This window comes from Equus asinus, chromosome 17, assembly GCF_041296235.1.
Source record: "Equus asinus isolate D_3611 breed Donkey chromosome 17, EquAss-T2T_v2, whole genome shotgun sequence".
In the NCBI taxonomy this organism is placed as follows: Eukaryota; Metazoa; Chordata; class Mammalia; order Perissodactyla; family Equidae; genus Equus; species Equus asinus.
The window spans coordinates 819,620-839,941 of NC_091806.1; the positions used below are offsets into that span (position 1 = coordinate 819,620).

Sequence of the window (20,322 nt, forward strand, 5' to 3'; positions counted from 1 at the left end):
CATGTCTCTGGCATGTGAAATTTCGTGCATATGCTCTAATCAATTCTGGACGTTTATCAGCCATTCTCTCTTCTAATATTTCTTCTCCCCTCCCCACTCTGCCCATTCTCTCTAGTCTTTCCTTTGGGAACTCCTAGTAGATAAATGTTGAAATTTCTCATTCTAACCTCCACTTTTCTTAATCTCGCTCTTGGTAATTTTCTTAACTCTCTCTACTGGCTCACTCGTTCTTTATTCAGCTGTCTCAAATGTTTAACCCATACGTTGAGTTTTTCATTTTTGTTCTTTTGTTTTTATTTCCTGAAAACAGGAAGCTATTTGATTCCTGTTCAAATTTGCCTTATTTAAAAAAAAATAGAGGGGCCGGCCCTGTGGCCGAGTGGTTAAGTTCGCGTGTGCTGCTTCCTGGCCCAGCATTGCACGGGTTCGGATCCTGGGTGCGGACATGGCACCACTCGTCAGGCCACGTTGAGGTGGCATCCCGCATAGCACAACCAGAAGGACTCACAACTAAAAATATACAACTATGTACTGGGGGGCTTTGGGGAGAAAAAGCAAAAGAAAAGAAGAAGAAGATTGGCAACAGTTGTTAGCTCAGGTGCCAATCTTTAAAAAAAAAAAAGAAGGGGCAGGCCCGGTGGTGCAGTGGTAAAGTTCACACGCTCCGCTTCTCAGCGGCCTGGGGTTCGCCGGTCCCAATCCCAAGTGTGGACATGGCACCGTTTAGCACGCCATGCTGTGGTAGGCGTCCCACATATAAAGTAGAGGAAGATGGGCACGGATGTTAGCTCAGAGCCAGTCTTCCTCAGCAAAAAGTGGAGGATTGGCAGTAGTTAGCTCAGGGCTAATCTTCCTCAAAAAAAATAAATAAATAAAATTTTAAAAAATTAAAAAAAAGAAAATATAGAGAATTGTTCTTTTGTTAGATTTCAATTCTTAATATCTTTAATCAATTTTTAACATAATTGTTTTATATTCTCTTTTGAACTGTTTTTCTATTAACTGGAGTTCTTGGCGTCTCTGTGTGTCGTATTTTCTGACGGCTGCTCACGGGACGAGTGTTGCTATCCTCACGTATTGTGCATTTTGTTTATTTATTTTGTCTGTTTGTTTATTTTAAGCTCATCTTGAGTGAGACTTCCTTTTTCCGTGGACATTCCTCATGGCCAGGTTGCAAGTCTGTCTCTGCAGAGACGGTTTGTGTCCGCCTCTCCCTGGTGAGCAGGGACTCACTGGCCCCGTGTAAATTCTCATTGAATTCCCTGGGCTGTGCGTTTTTATTGTAAGTTCAGGATCTGTACAAGCAGTGGGCCTGAGGTTTCGAGTTCTCAGGGGAAACTTTCGTCTTCTTTCATCCAGAATCCAGGCAGAGATCCCAGCCTTCCTTGACATCTCTCTGTGCTGCGAATAGAGTTTTTTCCTGTCCACCCTTTGACTGTGGGTGTGGCCCTTTGCTGTCTCTGCTTTTATGTAGATTTCTTGCTTCCAACCTCCCACTTCACAACAATCCTCATCTCTTATCCCTGCCTGAAACCAGACTGTGGTGGCCGGTCACTCCCCAGGGCATCTCAGGGTCAGCTTTATGCAATTTTTCTCACCTCCATTTATTTCTGGACATAATTTTTTTATGTTTTTTTTTCCTGCAGCTCAATTTTTCATTTAAATATTTTTGGATCAATTTTATTTAGCATTACTAGGTGTGGTAGGTTATCTTAGCTGCCACCTTGCCCAAACATAGCATTCTTCAGTTTAGATTTGACTTGCTCTTCACATATGTCTGGATCTGACGCATCTCACCTCCCTCGTTTAGTAACGCTGGGTGGACTCCTCATCGGGCACCTTGGTTTCACTATAAGCCATGACAGACAGAATCAGAAGATCACATTCTTTTCTGATAATCCCAAGTCCACAGCAGTTAAGATCAGGTATCTTTTTTTCTTCAATCACCAGGGAAGGAAAAAAAGATTTTGTCTACATTCAAATAAAATTTTTCTTTTCTCGGTAGTTCGTTTCCTCTGATCACACTAAGCAAGTAAAATCTTAGAGAATACAGCAAATTGTTTGCAACAAACACCGTGAAGACAATGTTTCTTTAACAAAAAATGATGCTCAAGATGATTAAGAAATCCTTATCAGTAGCAAAAATAATAAAACAAACAACTGCTTTTTTAGTTCCTGCTAAGTAATTTAGCTGCCTCCGAAATGGATCTTGAACGTGTTGACTTTCCCCCACCCTCATTGCGAACGCCCTCCCAAGAGTCCGTCGTCTCTCATTCGGTTTATGCAATGTCCTCCCACCTCCTCTCAATAACAAGCGTGTTTAATAACAATGATGATAATAAAAACGCTGTTAAGAATCAGAATTTTATTGCTGGAAAATTATAGGAAAACTGTAAGAGACAGTTAATTCACTGAGTAAGAGGTTGGACTGGATAATTTCAAAATCCTTTTTCCACTCTAAAATTGCATTATTCTGATTAGTGCTTTTCAAATCTTCTGTGGAGTAGAACCACGCGTGGTTTGTCTGTTTGTTTTTTTTTTAATTTTCAATCCATCATGGATTGATACTTTGGTAAAATACAATAAAAAGTGAATGACTGGAAAAATTAAAAATTTAAAGGGTATACAAAATAAAGGCCCAATTTTTTTTTTTCACGAGATTCAAGAGACATAAGCTTACTCCTTCAAATCGCTGTAATTGCTTCTAAATGTGTTGTTTTTTTTTTTTTGAGGAAGATTAGCTCTGAGCTAACATCTGCTGCCAATCCTCCTCTTTTTGCTGAGGAAGACTGGCCCTGAGCTAACATCCATGCCCATCTTCCTCCATTTTATATGTGGGACGCCTGCCACAGCATGGCTTGCCAAGTGGTGCCATGTCCACACCCGGGATCTGAACCGGCGAACCCCGGGGCACCCAAGTGGAACGTGCACACTTAACCACTGCGCCACTGGGCCAGCCCCACTAAATGTGTTTTAATTATAGTTTGTTGCATTACAAATTATTCCAAAGTTCAGCGGCTTAAAACAATAATTATTTACCTTACATAATTTCTGTGGGTCAGAAATTCAGGAGCAGCTTAGTTGACTGATTTGGGTTTAGGAATCTCCTGTGAGTTTCCATTCAAAGTGTAGGCCAGGGCTGCAGTCATCTGAAGACTTGGCCGAGACTAGAAGATCTGCTTTCAAGGTGGCTCCTTCATATGATCGACAAATGAGTGCTGCCTGACGGACCACAGGGACCTCCCCATAGAGCTGTCTGAGCATCTTCATGGCACAGCGGCTGGTTTTCTCTAGAGCAATTGATCCAAGAGACAGCATGGTGGAAATCACAAAGTCTTTTATGACCTAACCTTGGAAGTTTTCTATCATTTCTGCAATATCCTATTGGCTAGACAGGTCAGTGCTATTTGATGTGAATGGAGACTAAGCTGGGAGGCAAGAATCATTGAGGGCATCTTGGAGACTGGCTATTCCAAACACTTACTTCCAGTTTCCATACTTAGCGGTCTATAAACCACATTTTGTGTAGCGAATTTCTATAGGTAATCTACAAGTTCCTCATTGTGGAAATGAGGAAACTGAGGTCTACCTAGAAACACACCCCTAATTAGAGACAAAATCAGGTTTCCAAATTCCGTTTCCGTGCTCTATCATATTACATTGCCGTCATATCTATTTTACCTACTATGTTATCTAAGGGAGGGATTTACCCTGAGCTGCCCATTAAGTAACGAGAATGAGTGGGTGAGGTGGAAAGGCCGTAAAGCACAGAAGCTGTTGCTGTGTGTTTTCTTACGACTACCCCAAGGTCATCTTCAAGGTCATCAAATAGGATAATTCAGGGAGCCCAGTTCAAAGGCTGCACAAGGTGACAATGGAAATTGACTTGATTTAGCTTCAAAGATTCTATTAACTGAGAGAAATGATGATTTTTCTGGGAGAATTAATCCACAGATAATGGTAGAGAACGGAGTGACGTCAGTGCTTTGAAACTTCCTTGAATTCAGTTCTCAGATCTCCATACAAAACACGATAGCTCAGACTCCTGGTCCTACGATACACACGTTTCAGAACCAGATGATTAAATCTTGATCCTAATTACAAAGGAAATGCAGAATTTGGAGTAAACTCATTTCATCAGGTTAAGAAATAACCTGCTTCAGAAACTGGCTCTGAGTGAACCCCCGTCAACACATTGTTCACTTCCTGTGTGTGTGTCTGAGGGAAAGGCTTGCTTGAGACACGCTCTTGATTTCTATGGTCAAAGGTATGTTAACATTGTGACTAACGAACAGTAGTAGATCACTGGCTTCTAACCTATATTTTTTCCTCTCTTTATCACTCTTATTCTTCTCTTAATTGAACCAAAAGCCCCAAACAAGAAGTCAAGATTCCTGTGTTTCTAAAAAAAACTTTTTATTTGTAAATACTACCAAAATTATAAGAAAGTTGCCAGAATAAAAATAATGCACCTGTATATCTTTTACCTAGATTCGTTTGTTAACTTTTTCACTCAATTTGCTTTACCATTTATTCTCTCTCTGCACACACACACACACGTAAATTTTTTCTCAATCATTTGAGAATAAGTTACACACATCACGACCTTTGACTCCTAAATATTTCAGTGTATATTTCCTAATAATAGGGATATTCTCTTACATAACTACAGCATGGTGATCACCTCAGTAGATTTAACATTTGTGCAATACTCTGAACTAATCTGCCCGTTTATATTCCGATTTTATCGATTTGCCCAATGACGTCCTGCATAGTGTTTTTCCCTCTGGTCCTAGATCCAGCAGAGAGCCAGGTATTGGATCTGATTGTCAGGTCTCCTTAGCTTTCTTTAATCTGGAACATTCCCACAGCCTTTCTTTGTCTTTTATGACATTGACATTTTTGAGAATAGAGTCCGTCCCTCCTTTTTAAAATACAATGTTCATCATTTTGAGTTTGCCTAATAATTTGTCTCATAGCTAGATTTGAGTGACGCAGTCTGAGCTGGAATATGAAACAAGTGATGTTGTGTCCCTGACAGAGTGTCACATCTGGGGCACACAGTGTCCATCCGCCCCTCCATGGGTCACCTGGTCAAGGTGTCATCATTTCTCCACTGTGTAATTATTGGTTTCCCCTCTTGCAACTAATAAGCAATATATGGAAGCACTTTAAGACCATTAAAGCATTCTGCTCTTTCTTTGCTGAAATTTAGCAACTATTGATGATTCTTGCTCGATTCTATCATCTTACTATGGTAGTTGCAAAATAATGATTTTCCAACTTCCACACTCTCTTCACATTTGCCACTTGGCATGCAAAGTTCTGTCAGCAAAAGCCCTGCCCTCTCCCCTGTTTATTGATTGTTGGTGTGAGCTCATGAATTCTTCTGTTTCCACCAATGGTTTATAACTCATTACTGTCCTTAATTATTTTCATAGTCAAGTTGTCCAGATTTGGCCATTGATAGACCCTTCAATCTGGCTTCTTTGTCCATGTGGCACACCTGCATCATCGTGTTTTGAACACTTCCTTACTTGCTGGTATAATAAGATGTCCTAGGCCCATCTTGTACCTCCCTTGCTCCCTCTCCTCACCCCCTCGGAGATTCCTGGGTTTTGATTTTGATTTGCCACTCAGTCTCAAAATTGCGAAAAACCTCATCTTCCCTATTTATTTACTCACCAGCCCTGGCCCCTTTCCAGCTAAAGCCCACCACTACCAACCCCACCACCAGCACCCTCCCCCCCAACACCACCACCATCCCCACTACCACCACCACCACCACCACCACCACCACCACCATCCCCACCACCACCACTACCATCCTCACCAACACCACCACCACCACCACCACCATCCCCACAACCACCACTACCATCCCCACCACCACCACCACCACCACCATCCCCACAACCACCACTACCATCCCCACCACCACCACCACCATCACCATCACCACCATCACCATCCTCACCAACACCACCACCACCACCACCACCATCCCCACCACCACCACTACTATCCTCACCAACACCACCACCACCACCACCACCATCCCCACCACCACCACTACCATCCCCACCACCACCACCACCACCACGACCACCATCCCCACCACTACCACTACCATCCTCACCAACACCACCACCACCACCACCACCATCCCCACTACCACCACCACCACCACCACCACCATCACCATCACCACCACCCCCACCACCATCCCCACCAGCATCCCCACCACCACCACCACCATCCCCACCACCATCCCCACCATCCCCACCACCACCCCCACCCCCACCACCACCACCACCACCACCACCATCCCCACCAGCATCCCCACCACCACCACCACCACCACGACCACCATGAAAACTGGGCTCACCTGACTACTTGCTCTGCAGGGTCAAGGTCTCTGAGTCTTTGCTCTTGTCCATGTCACCTTCTTCCCAGTCTAGGGTCATTTCAAATGTCATTTCCCCTTTATTGCAGACAGCTATCTGGGCTGATTTAATTGTTCCCTATCTGTGTTTCCATAGCACTTTTTACATATCTTTATTACAGTGCTGATCTCATATTATTGTGCTTTGGTTACATTTCTGGCTAGACTGTACTCAAATATTTTCAAATAACCTGGGGAGAAAGATATTAATTTCCCCTATTTTGCAGAAGAGAATCCTGAGGTTCAGAGAGGTGAGCCTGAGAGAGAGGCAACAGCACAGGTGAAGGCCCTTGGCTACAGTCTGCTTCTGACATTCTTTGTCGGACCTCAGGCAAGTTACTAAACCTGTCTGTGCTTCAGTTTCCTGGTAGTAAAATGCGTTTGATAATAAATAGAAACTGCCCCATAAGGCTGTTGTGTGGATTAAAGGAGTTAATATTTGTAAAGCAGCTAGAATAGCGCCCGGCACGTGGTGAGTGCTATGTAAAGTTTGTTAAGTAGAGTCACGTCTTTGCAATTCAAGCCCAAGTCTGCCGATGATAAAGTTCCTGGCCACAGCTCTATTTTAACTTTGTAGAAGTCCGTGTTTCCGTGCGCAGCAGTGGTTCTATTAGAGGCAGCAATAAAAGGAAGCTGCTCCAGGACACGAGACATTAGTGAAGTGAGAGGAAGAAAAATGTGCCAGCAAACTGCTGAATTAAGACACGGACCAGGGGAGCGAGCAGGTGCTGGGTTCTCCTGACTCTGGGTCGAAGGCACCTGGGTTACACACTCAGGCAAGGACCCCCAGGCTAGACCCTGGGAGCTGGCCTCTCAAGAAGTCTCTTCACATGTCCTTCCTCTCAAGTCAGTTGTGGGTTAGACATTTGGGACCTTCGGGTGACTTGCCACAAGGACTCTGCTGCCTGTGCATTCACAATTCGGCAAGATGTGCCATTGGCAAATGGAAAATGTTAATAACGGCTTCATTGAGATGGTGAAGTATTGGCTGAGCTCTGGAATTTGATGTGTGTAGTAATACCACAGGGATCTAGAATGAAGTTTACATTTCCAAAGCAAGAAGCATTTTTATTTTTACCTAATACTGCTCAGAAGATAGCTGCATAGTTAAAATCTACCATTATTGTTATTACTGTAATTAGTGCTGATATGGTTGAAAACGGTGGATTGAATTGTCATTGATCTGGTAGATGACAACTGTTAGCTGAGTGACAAAATTATGTAAAAGTGTTCCATTTAGGGACCTACCTGTGGGAAGGTTACTCAGTGACTAACCTTTGTCTCAAATTTTAACATCTTAGAGCCCATGATCTGCCTAACCGGAGGGTATTTGGGAAGAGCCATTCTCAGACTCGAGCATGAGGAAAATCATCTTCAGGGCTGGTTAAAACACGGATTGCTGAACCCCAGTCCCAGAGTTTCTGATTCACTCTGTCTGGGGTAGAGGCCATGAATCTTCCCTTTCAAGAAGTTCTCAAGTGATACTGGTACTGCTGGTTCAGGGACCACAATTTGAGAACCACATCCCCTTTGCTGATTTAGAACAAAAATCCCCTCACTGGCAGCACCTTACCACCACCTGAGTTGAGATGCAATATAATTAGATGTTTTAAAAATAGGCCACATTAAGCAGTCAAATTTCCCAGCCACTTTTAGCTTTTTACAGAAGAAAGTCATCGCTTTAATTATTTCTCCTCTAGAAGGAGAAAAGAAACAAATCTTAGGGATGGAGGTTTTAAAAGAATATCCTAGTTAATTAACGGTGGCATTAGATTCATGTTTCTGACGTCTTGGTAATGAAACACCTTAAGACTTCTTGGTGCGTGCCAGTCTTGTTATGAAACAACCGAGAAGCACACCCATCCAGGTTGGTCTTTCATTGGGACAGTCTTGAACCAGCGAGCTGAGGTGGAGGCCAGCAGGGGGTGCTCTGAGCCAGGTCCCTGTGGCCGGGACGGAGGGGGCTGCTCTAAATCCTGCTGGCGAGGTCCTCTGGACTGCTTGCCATAAAACACCCCAAGACACACGTCTTGGAAAATCGAAGTGTCAAGCTCAGCATCTTTGCCACATTTCAAACTAGGTAATTACCTTCTCTCCCAAAGGGAGTCTGTTTTATGTATTTGTGTCCTTTCTAGGTTACAGGTCTCCCAAAGGCAGTGATCTTGCCTTCCCTTCATTCCACACGATGCTGAAGGGAGACTCACATTTACAATAGCAATTTAATTATTCTACATCCCTCTCAGCTGCATGATGACCCGTGACATAACTGTTAGTCATACAGACATGTGCCTGCGTCGTATAAACTCTAGCAATAAACGGAAGTTCTTATGTGACCTAAGAGTAAATTGCTTATTTACTTCTCCTTTACAATGGAAAAAGCCATTTTCCTGCCATCCCAAATTGTAAGTTATTATCAAACAAACAACACTGCATTTTAGTCTGTCGTTTTTATTGTCTGCAGAGTTTTTTTTAACTACACACAACAAATACTTTGACATAATCTAAGATAATAAAATAGTTGAACAACTTTTCTTTAGATTTACATTTGTATAGAAACAATCTGTGGAGCTCCACACCTCAAAACTAAGGTGTCTAAAAAGAGTGACTCATGAGCATTGCTTTAAATAATTGTTTAGCTAAAAGTTGCAGTTTCCATTATCAACTGAAATGTGTCTCCATGCATTTCCCTTGGGTCCAAGGCTGAAGGCCTTGAGAAGGCGGCCAGGAAAAAAAGGACATCCACTCTCCTCTCTGTGCTTCCCTTGTGTGGAAGACAGTGACCGGAACAGGGTTGTCATAAAAGCCAGGAAGAAAAGAAATCAAACGCACATCTCTAGATTTCAAGGGTCGAAGTCCTAACAGGCTGTCCACAACACTCCCTATGTGCAGACGCGGCTCCATCATGGCGGCACAGCACCTGCTCACACCCCAGGTTACCAACCACGCCAGTTACTAAGGAGAGGCTGTGGCCATTGGCCATAAGTTCTTCCTAAAGGCCAGTCATTTTGTCAGATTTAAGTCTCGTCCTTTGTATTGTCACTTGGATGCTGTGTCTTTGTGCCCAATTAGGGTCTACCATCCCCTCAGATATGCCTCATCCACCCTCACATCCCCAAAGTGCTTAAGAGTGAAGACCCCACGGAGACAGCGACTTCAGGGAGACTCCTCTGCAAAGAGGTGGGGGCTCTAGCCTATATCATTCCGTTGATCTTAGTCCACTCGTAGATGTCCTGCTCACATACTATGTCGGAGTTGATGAGGAGGTACCTGTCACCCACACAGAAATGCTTCTGACAGGCGGCACATTTGAAGCATTCCAGGTGGTACACCTTGTCTTTCACCCGCATCGTCATCTCGTAGGCACGGATCCGCTTATCACAGGATGCACAGAGACCATCTTGGCCAAAAAGCCTGGGGAAAAAAGAAAGGAAAGCTAAGAAGACAGTGGCAGAGACAATACTGGAAGAAAGGGCTTGAGGAAGGGTTCCCGAAAGCAGGCTGAATTCCCAAGAAGTCAGGAAGCAAGGAGGAGCTGGGTCCAGACAGACGGACTCATAGAGTCTTTCCTAGAAGGGAGAGGGTACCCCGGGATGAAACCACAATCCGAGGCACTTGTGTCTGGCACAACTCATCTGTTTTTGGAGCTCTCCCTGCCTGCAGCAACCTCTCTCCACACGGCTGGGCTGCCCCGGGCGCCCCCTCTGGGGAAGAGCCACAGCTGAAGCGCTGTGAGTTAAGAGGTCAGGCATGTACTGTGTGCTCCCCTTTAGATGAGGAGCTGGAGGAACCCCCTGGGGCCCTTTCAGAGGGAACAGACCAGGGATGCGAAAAAATGGGCATCTTTGTGAGACTCCCAAATTTTTTGTAATAGCCACTAATTCCACCCATGGGGAGGGGTGGTCTTGAATTTCTCCATAAACTACAAAGGCCATTTCTGCATGATTGTTTGCTGGGGCCCCAGTTTCTGGAAGACGGAGGGAGTTCAACAGAAAATGCGTGCTGCAGCTGCTCATGCATCAGAGGTCTGGAAACAAAGAGTGTCTCTCCACGCTGAATGAAGATCTTAATTCAAGATCCCCGCGGCCCCCTTGGCATGAATCTCAGGGGAAACTTCTCTTCTGACATTGAAGGCAAGATGCTTCTAAGTCCCAGTTGATCGGCCACTTACTTCAAGCAATATTCAGTGTCGAGATGCACATGCAGCACAATGGAGCCGAGTGCAGTGGTTCTCAAAGTGTGGTCCTGGGAGCAGCAGCATTTGCATCACCTGGGACCTTGTTAGAAATGCACATTCTCAGGCCCCCTGGTCGAGACACTCAGAGTGAGGCCCAGCAGTCTGTGTGTCAATGAGAATCAAACTTCCAGGCGATTCTGATGCAGGCTGAAGTTTGAGGATCAGCTTGCAAGAGTGGAATAACACAAGTATTGGAGTCAGAAGACCTAGATTCAGTCCAGGACTAGCCCTGAGTGCCTGAGTGACCTCGAGAGACCTCTGATTCCTCTGAGCTGGTGACATAGCCGTGATCCTAACATCTCCCACGCTCGGTTGTTAGAAGGATCGAACGGAGCCCGTCAAAGCACCAACAGTCAAGAGCTAAGCCAACACTGGTGGTGTTTTGACACATCTCGGGGGTGTTCCCAACTGTGCCAGTCTTCCTACAGGAAGTCATTGTCCCACGTGCCTGACAACACGCATGTTAGCAGATCCTTTCCACATCAGACCTCAGGACCCTTTCAGGTAGATGCTTGTTCCCACTGGAAGTTCTCATTAGCTTCAGAACAGCAGAGGATCAACGGGGACATTCTGAGAGGTTGTAGGGGAGCCGAGGGCAGCTGACAAATCTTGAAACATTTGGGCAAAATTAATGGAATCAAGGAGATGTGGTCTGTGGGCAGAGAGCTCGTTGTGAGAGCCAGGGCCAGCTATTTCCCTCTGAATCTCACTCTCCATCTGAAGATCTCCGACTGTTTTCAAGGCACCACCAGGGATCAAATTCACGACTGGGGGAGAACATTTATCCCAACGTAGCAGATGGGAGATCTGTGGGGAACTGCCACCTTGGAGGTCATGGCATGGAAAGAGTTCTGATTCCCTGACTGTTCAGTGAGTCGAATTTGGGCCTGAGGACGGATAAACAACTCCCCAAACAGCGCGCGTGGAATGCAGCCATTGCCTGGGGCGGTGAGCCTTACGAAGGAGAGCGGTTATTAAAGGGAAGTCGGGGGTAAATTACAACACACATCAGGCAGCTAACGGAGGGAAGGAGAAAGGACTAATACTTGGGAGACAAGCTCAGGTCCGGTGTCACCTCTAGCTAGCCAGGTACCCCGGAGCAAATGACATCCTGTCTCCCGGCTTCCGGTCTTAAGCCGTGACACGGACGCTGAAACAGGAGGCCTCTGCAGCCCCTTCACCTCCAGGATTCTGAGATCTGACTTAGAGTAAATAAACCAGGACTCGAGGTCTGCCTTGAGTATCCTCCTCTCGCACCAAGAATTGCTGCCTTAGGCTGGACATCCTGAAGCAGATCCTGAGGTGAGGATATGAGGATGTGTTCTCAGGGGAAACCAGGGGGGCAGCAAGGGAAGCAGAAGGGGAGGGGAGGAAAGCCAGCAAAGTTGGCATCTCAGGCCAAGACCTTAGAGGGAGCTCCGGCCTGACCACCCTGGGACTCAGTCCAGGGGACCTGAACTCCAGGTCAGGTGGCAAGGCTTTGGTGCTCGGGCAGTGCCTGTCACAAGTTGGGGCCCCTGGGCGTCTGGGGGAGGGGCATGATGCCAGCCCTAATGGAGCAGATGCTGGCTGTTGAAAGTAAAACCACTGGGCGTGGGGGGACACTGCACACAAAAATTGCTAAAGAGGGGTCCAAGGCGATCCAGGCCAGGCACCGACGTGAACAGCTGCTGTTAGGTTTCCAACAACACAACGCCACAACTGCAGGGTTTAGCTTCTGCATGGGGGTCTCATGAATATTTGAGGCTAAATGTGTGAAAAGGCCTGTAACAGGCAAGTCGGCCACCGGAAGTCCTCAGGAGAAGGACTTAGCGTGGGGAGAAAAGGACAAAACCCCATCACAGCACCCATTCGGTCACCCCTCCAACTTGCCTTTTTAAAGACACTGCCAGATACGTTAAGAACGCAAGTAAACAGGTCCATGACTAAAGGGCCATCCTGAAGCAGAAAATGATTTTTCTCCTCTGTCAAGAGGTGTCGCATCTTAAGCTTTCTCCTGCCCATTTTAATAACAATAATATAAATATTAAAGGATGGCTGGAAACGCCGCACTCACCCAGAGTTAATTAACATGTTGCCTAGGAATGTAGCAGGGGAAGAACTATTTCATGTCACCAAGACACAAGTTAATTAACATTGGGTTCTCCCAGACTATTTTTTTCTCTCCTGTTTAAAAATGGAAAAGATTAACAAGCCCAGGCAGCCCCGGGTTTATTCCTGGATGTTACATAAAACCGTAGAGATGGGGAGAAGCTGGGCCCTTTGACCGGCCTCTATCTGCACTTCATTTAATAAGATTCCAATGACTTGACAGGGACGGAGTCAGGGGCCCAGTGGGAATCATGCACCCGGCTGATTGTCTGCACTGCCTTGGCAAACTGGCAGCAAGCAAAATCAGGTCTTTCTTTATGCTGGTTCTGTTTTCTCCTAACTTAATAAAAAAAAATGACCAAAATTATAATCACAGTCATTGAAACTTATTTCTCTCTTCTTATTTTCTCGGAACCACCAAATTTGTAAGGACTTGATCAAGGAATTTTGTGTAAAAAAAGCTTATTCTGTCAGTCTCTGGGTAAACAGATAAGCTTCCTTCACCGTGGAATTGCCTGCAGTTTTTCCTTTTTTTTTTTTTTAGTGTAAAATGCTCTGAGGGCAGGTTTGGGAGGAGGAGCCCGCCTGGCAGCCACGGGCACTGGAGTCTGAACAAGCATCACTGGGTTGGGTGGTCCTCATGTAGCAGGGCTGCATGCTCCACAGACAGGAAGGCGGCAGAAAGCTGACAGCTGCACAGTTGAGCAGATCTGACAGTAGAGGGCACAGAGTTACCCCCACAGCAGCTAATATGAAACTGGATATGCTGGAATATTCTGAGCAAACGAACTCGTTAGGTGACGGAAAATTCACACGGCCCACAGTGGGATGCAGAGTGTCAGAGATGTCCTCAGGGCCTGCCTCCCTGGGCGCTGTAGAGTTCCTATTTTGCCCTCCTATCTCTTTGTTCATCAGATAGGAAAAGACAAGGGTTGGTTACAGGAGAGCTGACATCTGTCTGACACTCCCGCACCAAGCACTTCACACGTATTCCCACAGCGACTCCACCCTCCTCCTTGGAAGTAGGTGCCATTATTATCCCCATTTTACAGAGGAGGACATTGAGGTTGACGAAGGTGAAGTGACTTGCCCATGGTCACAGAGCTAGAGGGCAGAGTGCTGGAACTCAAACCTACAACTGACCCCACGGCCTTGGCCCTGCGACAGTCAAATGCTTAGAGCGCCAGAGCGAGAACATGCTCTCTATTTTTAAATTTCTCATTGCATAACATCAAGGCCATGCAAAAGGACATTTACAACCTATATGTATGTTTAGAAGCATTAGATGAGCTCCTAAGACCCTCTAACTTCTAACCTACAGCACTCCCAGTTCCTCTGGCCGGCCCGCAAAATCCTCCCTAACGCTGTCCCCGAGCCTGCCTTCCAGGGGGAACCACTATTCTGAATTTTGCATTAATCATTCTCTTGCCTTTAAAATATTAGTATTTTACCATGTACAGATGCATCCCTGAGAACATGCTTCTCAAACAGGAAGAGACGCCAACTCCTCCTCTGCACGGGACAGCCGGGACCCAGCACTGCTGCCGGACCTCCCCCAGCAGGGACAGGCGCTGGGGAGACAGAGCCAGCCCCAGGCTTCTGCGGACCGCCCTTGCTGCAGGGACCCGGGGCGCGGGGTACCTGAGGTAGTCTCGGCGGCACAGCTTCCGGCCCAGCTTGTAGTAGAGGCGCCGCCCCACCTCGCCCAGCCGGCACCCGCACAGGTCGCAGCTCAGGCAGTCCTCGTGCCAGTACTGGTCGATGGCCTTCAGGAAGTAGCGGTCCCCGATGTTCTGCTGGCAGCCTCCGCATGTCAGCAGGGACGGGGGGATCTGCAGCACCTCGTCCACTGGCTCCCTGGAAAGGAGGCCAAGCATTAGGACAACCTGGTTTCGAGGAGGCAGCACTGGGGTCAGCAAGCACTCGGGGCCATCAGGGAAGCCCACTCAACGGCATGGTGGTGATATAAGGAGAAAGGAACGGACAACTAAGGCCAGACTGCAGAGAGGCCCAGCAGCCTTTGGCCAGGGCAGGAGAGAGCTGGACCTCATACCCTCGAGCCCGAGGCCATAAGAAGCAAAGGCAGGACACCAGGAGCCAGCCAAGGCCCCTCCCAGCTCCATTCCCTCACCTCTGCTCTCTTCTTCCCCACGCTCTCTTCCTGCTCTCCGCTCCATCTCCACTTTTCTTCCTCTCTTTCCTCCCCACACCCCCCTACCCAGGACCCAAGGGTGCTGCTGACCCCAGAGGGGGTGCTTGGGACTAAAGGAGCCACTTGCTGCCAGGATGGCCAACTACCTGGAGGGCTAAAAGTCTGCAAATTCCCTGTGGAATCTACACTCCATCCTACCTCAAGCTCTTCCCAAAGCCACAAAAGCAGAGGCGAGGAAGAAAGAAGAAAGTGACCAAACATTATTTTAGGTTGCTTTCTCTTTCCAAAATAAAAATTTCATCAGGATATAATAGGAATTCTCATTATTTAATTTTATTTTTTTAGAGCAATTCCTCATCCCATCCTTGTTACCGAACAAATCCTTGGAGAAATAGCCCAGGTGCGAAGGCCACTGTTATAAAGGACATCAAAAAGACCTTTCTGCACGTGAACATTTTACAAGAGCAAAACTGATTTGGATAAAGTTAGTTTAGGAAAGAAAATGAGGAGGAGGCAGCGATTATTTTCACGAGAGTGGAAGGCCAGTAAACAGACTCTGCAACCCCACCCGGGCAATTGTTAATAGTGAGCACACGATACACCTTCTCTCATAAGAAGTCCTACAGCATCTCCAGTTCACTGTGCTTAACTGGAATCTGAACATTTTGGTTTTACCGTTTTAAAGTAAACAACTTTATTTGTCAAAAGAAAATAAAGGGAGTGGAAGAACGATTCCAGCACCGAAGGGGAACAGGAAAAACCTAACACCTGTTGATTTGTAACAATTAACAAGTGCCCTTTTGAGCCTTACTCAAACACAAATCTATCTTTAAAAAATCTGTTATGTTTTTTAAAATGGACCTGCTTCCAACCGTGAAATTCCCAAAGGGAGTTTCCCCCTCAGTACCTTGAGGGTATACATCTGTGTTTCCTATTTCTAGCTGACACTAAGTCACCAGGTGACCATGTGTCCTGACTGAACTGTGCCCACAGAGCTCAGCCCCCATTGCACTCAGGGATGATGAGGCTCAGGTACCAGTGCTGACAACACAGTCTGACAGCTTCAGGGGACTCTGTCTGTAAAGTGCGCACCTCCCTATGGATATTTAGGAACACTAAAACCAAGCCCACACTTTGTAGGTCGAGAATAAGGGTCCTTGATGAGATTACCTCCTTTTAGAACAAGGAAATGTGGAACCCAAGCCAGTTTTCTTTTAAAAACTTAAGACTTTAAATAGTTTTTTAAGAATTCACTGAAGCCTGATTCCCTTCTCTTTGTTCCCACAGGTTACACATAAGGACTCCACTCTCCCTTCTGAAAATAATATACCCAGCATTTTCATGTGCATTGACTCAGAACAGAATCTCTTCTCTTTCCACAGCCCACGGTCTTACTTCGGGCTTCTGAACACACTTGTGGAACCTCAACACTGCTGGATACCCTGATGCTGATGCTGCCAGCCAACTGTGAAAGAGGAGAATTTGCACTTAGCTTGTGCAAAACTACCTGGAATTAAAATGAACTGCTCTTGCTACTCACAGAGAGGCAGTAAGGTAAGGGCCACTGATGGCATGGTAGAGGAAATCTCCCAGTTCAAGAATTCTGGCTGTCTTTCTGTCTAACGTTTCCTTTGCATGTGCCTAGGCAAGCTTCATCTGTAATTTGGAGATGCTGATGGGACTGACCCAAGTTGGCTTTGAGTAAGTACACAGTGAAGCGTCTGGTAGGATAGTGGTCTGCTGTAGAAATGCTAGCAAAAGAGCTATTGTGATGGCCTGAGATGAGATAGGAAGGGCCAGGGTAAGATACCGGTTCCCTCTACCTTTCCATAATTAATGATAATATCACATTATCTTTGGTGGATGTTCCCAGCCAATAACTGAGTGGGATTCCCCCTCAAATTAATATTTTATACTCTCCTAGAGCCTATCTCAATATTACACCTGAATGCACTTCAGCCTGGTTTCTGGGATGATTTCTTGACAATTTCCAAGAAACACAGGAAAAAAAAAAGTGCTGCAGTAATTTCTCAACTGGCTGGTCCATCATCAATTAGAGCCTGTCTTCACTGGGCAAACAGTGGATTGAGGGATGGAGTCGATGAGCATCCTTCGGCAGGTGCCTGCTGTGTTACGTGGTTAGGATGTTTCAATATTCTAATCTCAGTGAAAAAGCACAAACTTTGAAAAGAGCAAACTTCCTTCAGGGAACCGAAACCTCCAGATTTATCTTCTAATAAAAAGATTAGCGACTAAGTTCTGCTGATTGAAAAGGCATTAGGCACCTACCAAAGGCAATTCATCCAACTTACTCTTTTATTGTATTATATGGTCTCGCCCAGGCTCTGAAAACTCAGGGCTAAGTTGTAATTCTAGGTTTATAAAAAAAAAAAGGTGAGCAAACCAAATCCAGTGTTTGCATAGATACACACTTTTTAAAAGGAGTGTTATTCTTCTCCTGAGAATTTAAGGAAGCTGGTTTTTTGTTAGCACAAACCTAGCTGCTTATAGAACTGGTGTCTGAAGCTTCGAGACTGAATAGTGATGTTTATGTTCTCATTGGCTCACGGTGCTTCCTGTGTTTTATGAGAACATGCTGAGTTTTTATGCTGGTAACTGAGGGTAAAACCCAGGTATCTAAACACCTCAGAAGGCTGAAATGGGGAGGGGGGGGGGACTTCAATCAAGAAAGCACAATTCTTTCAAGCAGGAAAAGAAAAGAAAAGAAAACAAATGGCTCTTAAAAGCACAAATGGACAAGTCATTAACCAGCTCCTTTGGTCTGTGTAACAAATCCCTTCAAAGGATTAGATGGAGACTTCAAAGGAATAAAAATTTTCAAAACCAGACAGCTAATGAATCTTAAAAGGGCATTTGCGCTGACGGGAAAAATGATATCTTAAACAACCCTTCTCCCCACGCTGACACTAAAGCAGGGTTGGAGGGACAGGCTGCGAACGGGGGACACTTCAAACCCGTAAGAGGGTCGGAAAATAAACGCGGCCCATGCTCATTAAGAGCGCCCATTCCTTGACCCGACCCCTTCTGAGACTGTGATAAAAGCCAGGAGACTCGCTCCCCAGAAGGATTCCCCCCCCCCCCCCCCCCCGCAAGGAATGGTGCACTGACTTTCCAGCTTCGCAGGCCCCCAGCGGCGGGCCCGAGGCGAGGGGTGCGGGCATCCAGATTAACCCCCGAGTGACCTGCTCTCAAGTGTCCGGAGGCCAGAGCGGCTCCGAGTGGACGCCCGCACCCCTCACTCGCCCGTCCCCGGCGCTGCTGGCAGCCGCTCCACCTGCGGACCAGACCGGGACGAGGGCCGTCGGGGGCTCGAGAGGCCTCTGCTTGGCATGTCCCCCTCTTCCAGGACCAAGTGGACAAAGAGAAAGGGGACCGAGAGGAGCGAGAGGGGAGAAGGGAGCGGCAGAAAGCCCCAAACGCGCTGGGGACCGCACCTGCGCGCCTCCGAGCTCCCCCCGCGCCCGCTCCCGCGTAAACTTCGCGGCCTGCGGCGGCTCCGGGAGCGTCCCGGGTCCCGGGAGGGGCCCGCAGGGGCGCCGGGCCGACCCCTGTCCCCGCCGCCCGCCGCCCAGCCCCGCTCCGGTCCCCAGGAGTCACCCGCGAGGAAGGGGGAGCCCCGCGCGCGGCAGAGGGAGCCAAGGGCACGCGGCGGGCGCGCACCTGGAGCCCTCCCGCCGCCCACCCGGCCACCCGGCCACCCCGCCGCCGGGGCGCGAGGCCGCGGACCCCCAGGGCGGCAGGGGCGGGGGCGCCGCACTTACTCAGACGGGTCCAGGCTCTTCCTCTCGATGGCCGAGGACATTGGGGAGGGAGGTGGCGTGCCAGGCGGCGCGGGCGCTCCCTTTGTGGCGCGGGGCCGGCCGGCGGCCGGGGCTCGGACCCCCTCGGGTGCTCGGGCGCCGCCGCCGCTCCCGCGCCGCCTCTTGCTCCGGCGCCCCGGCGGCGAGCTCGGCCCTCGGCGCTCAAGGACAGTCACCGCGCTCCCTTCAAACGCCAGAGAGAGAGAGCGAATCACCGCGCGGCCGGCGCGCCGCGGCCGGGGCGGGGACGGGGGACCGGGACCGGGGCGCAGCCTGGCCCCCGCGGCCGCCGCGCTGCCCGCCGCGCTCGGGACTCAACCTTCCATCCCGGTCCCGCCGCCGCCCGTCCGGCTCGGCCCGCGCGCTGTCGCCGCCGGGGATGCGCGCACCTCCGGCCGGGGTCGCGGCGCGGGCTCGCGGGCGGGCGGGGGGCGGCGGCCCGGGGGCGGGGAGGGGACCGCGCCTCTCCTCGGCTCCCCGCTCTCTCGGGAAGGTCTATTTTCGCTCAGCTTCCCTCTGTCTCTGGTTTCATTTCCTTTTTCCTGATCACGATTCAAATACAATAGAAGGAAATCACATTTAAAGAGACAGCTGCCCGGTCCCCCCTCCCCCCCCCCCTTTTTTTTTTTTTTTTACGGGGCTCCTGGGGATTAGCAATACAAACAGCAGCACTGTCAGGACGGACTTGGCTTCTTAAAGGGGCCAGCGTCCGGGACGTGGAGACGCGCGCAGGGAGCACCTCTCCTTGGAGAGGCGGCCGGGGGCTTCTATGTCATCCCTTAGGGCTTCCCCTCTTCGGCGTTTCCCTTTTGGTTACTGAGACTGAAAGTAACCAGCGGGCTGCTCCAGGAAGAAAGAAAAGACAAGAATGTGAAATCGGCACATACAGTAAAGCGAGCGTTCCGAGGGGCTTCCGCGCCGGTCGGGGGTTCGAGGTCCCAGGTCCGCGGTCAGGGCGCGCGGGGACGGCCGGACGGCGCGGCTCTGCTGGCGGTGGGCTGCGCCCGCGTCCGCGCTGCAGGGAGGCGCCCCGGGCTGTGCGAGCCGGGCGCGCGGGCTGGGTCCGCCTGAGCAGCGCCGGGGGCAGCTAATCCCCGAGGGAGGGTGGCTGGGAGGGACCACGCGGTCTGTTGGCGGCAGAATTCCCTCCCTCAGCATCTTTCAAAAACTGGACTCCTGCGGTTAAACTGGCCCCCCGTGAAGGGTCAGAAATACTCTGTGCAGAGAAATGCGCCTTCCCAATGGTCAAGAGCAATTCTCGGGAGACTGTTTTGCTCTGCCTCGGGGCCAGAGGAAGCAGCCAGACTTGATTCTGGAGTTCAGGTTTCCCCTCCAACAACAAGGGCAAATTCTAGCAAGAGGGAGGAGTGTGGAGGGGAGAGGAGGAGGCCAGCCGGCTGCCCTTCTGGGGAGAAAAATGTTGGGTCCCTAAGGGCCTTGTCGGAGGCCCTTGAAAATGACTGAAATTATTATGAAAGGCCTCCTTGCTCGTGATGCCAGTCACAAGTCTCCCACAGCGGAGTCGACCAAGTGCTTTCAGGATCCACAGTTAGATGTGAACAGTCTGGATCACGGCCTT

The 20,322-nt window shown here is 48.5% G+C and overlaps 1 protein-coding gene across 3 annotated transcripts; it reads right to left on the minus strand.

Moving 5' to 3' along the window:
- Window positions 1-8,873: 8,873 nt before the first annotated feature.
- On the minus strand, window positions 8,874-19,812 carry LMO2 (LIM domain only 2). Of its 3 annotated transcripts, none has more exons than XM_044750144.2 (4): window positions 19,631-19,812; window positions 18,705-18,927; window positions 14,412-14,627; window positions 8,874-9,856 (listed from the first exon to the last, which is right to left on the minus strand). In XM_044750144.2, exons 2-4 carry the CDS (start codon window positions 18,743-18,745, stop codon window positions 9,637-9,639), a joined length of 477 nt encoding a protein of 158 aa, XP_044606079.1. In that variant the 5' UTR covers window positions 18,746-18,927; window positions 19,631-19,812; the 3' UTR covers window positions 8,874-9,636. The 3 variants fall into 3 exon arrangements, with proteins under 3 accessions (XP_044606079.1, XP_044606080.1, XP_070343607.1); XM_044750145.2 differs by lacking the exon at window positions 19,631-19,812 and adding an exon at window positions 19,063-19,284; XM_070487506.1 differs by lacking the exon at window positions 19,631-19,812 and adding an exon at window positions 19,133-19,277.
- Window positions 19,813-20,322: the final 510 nt, after the last annotated feature.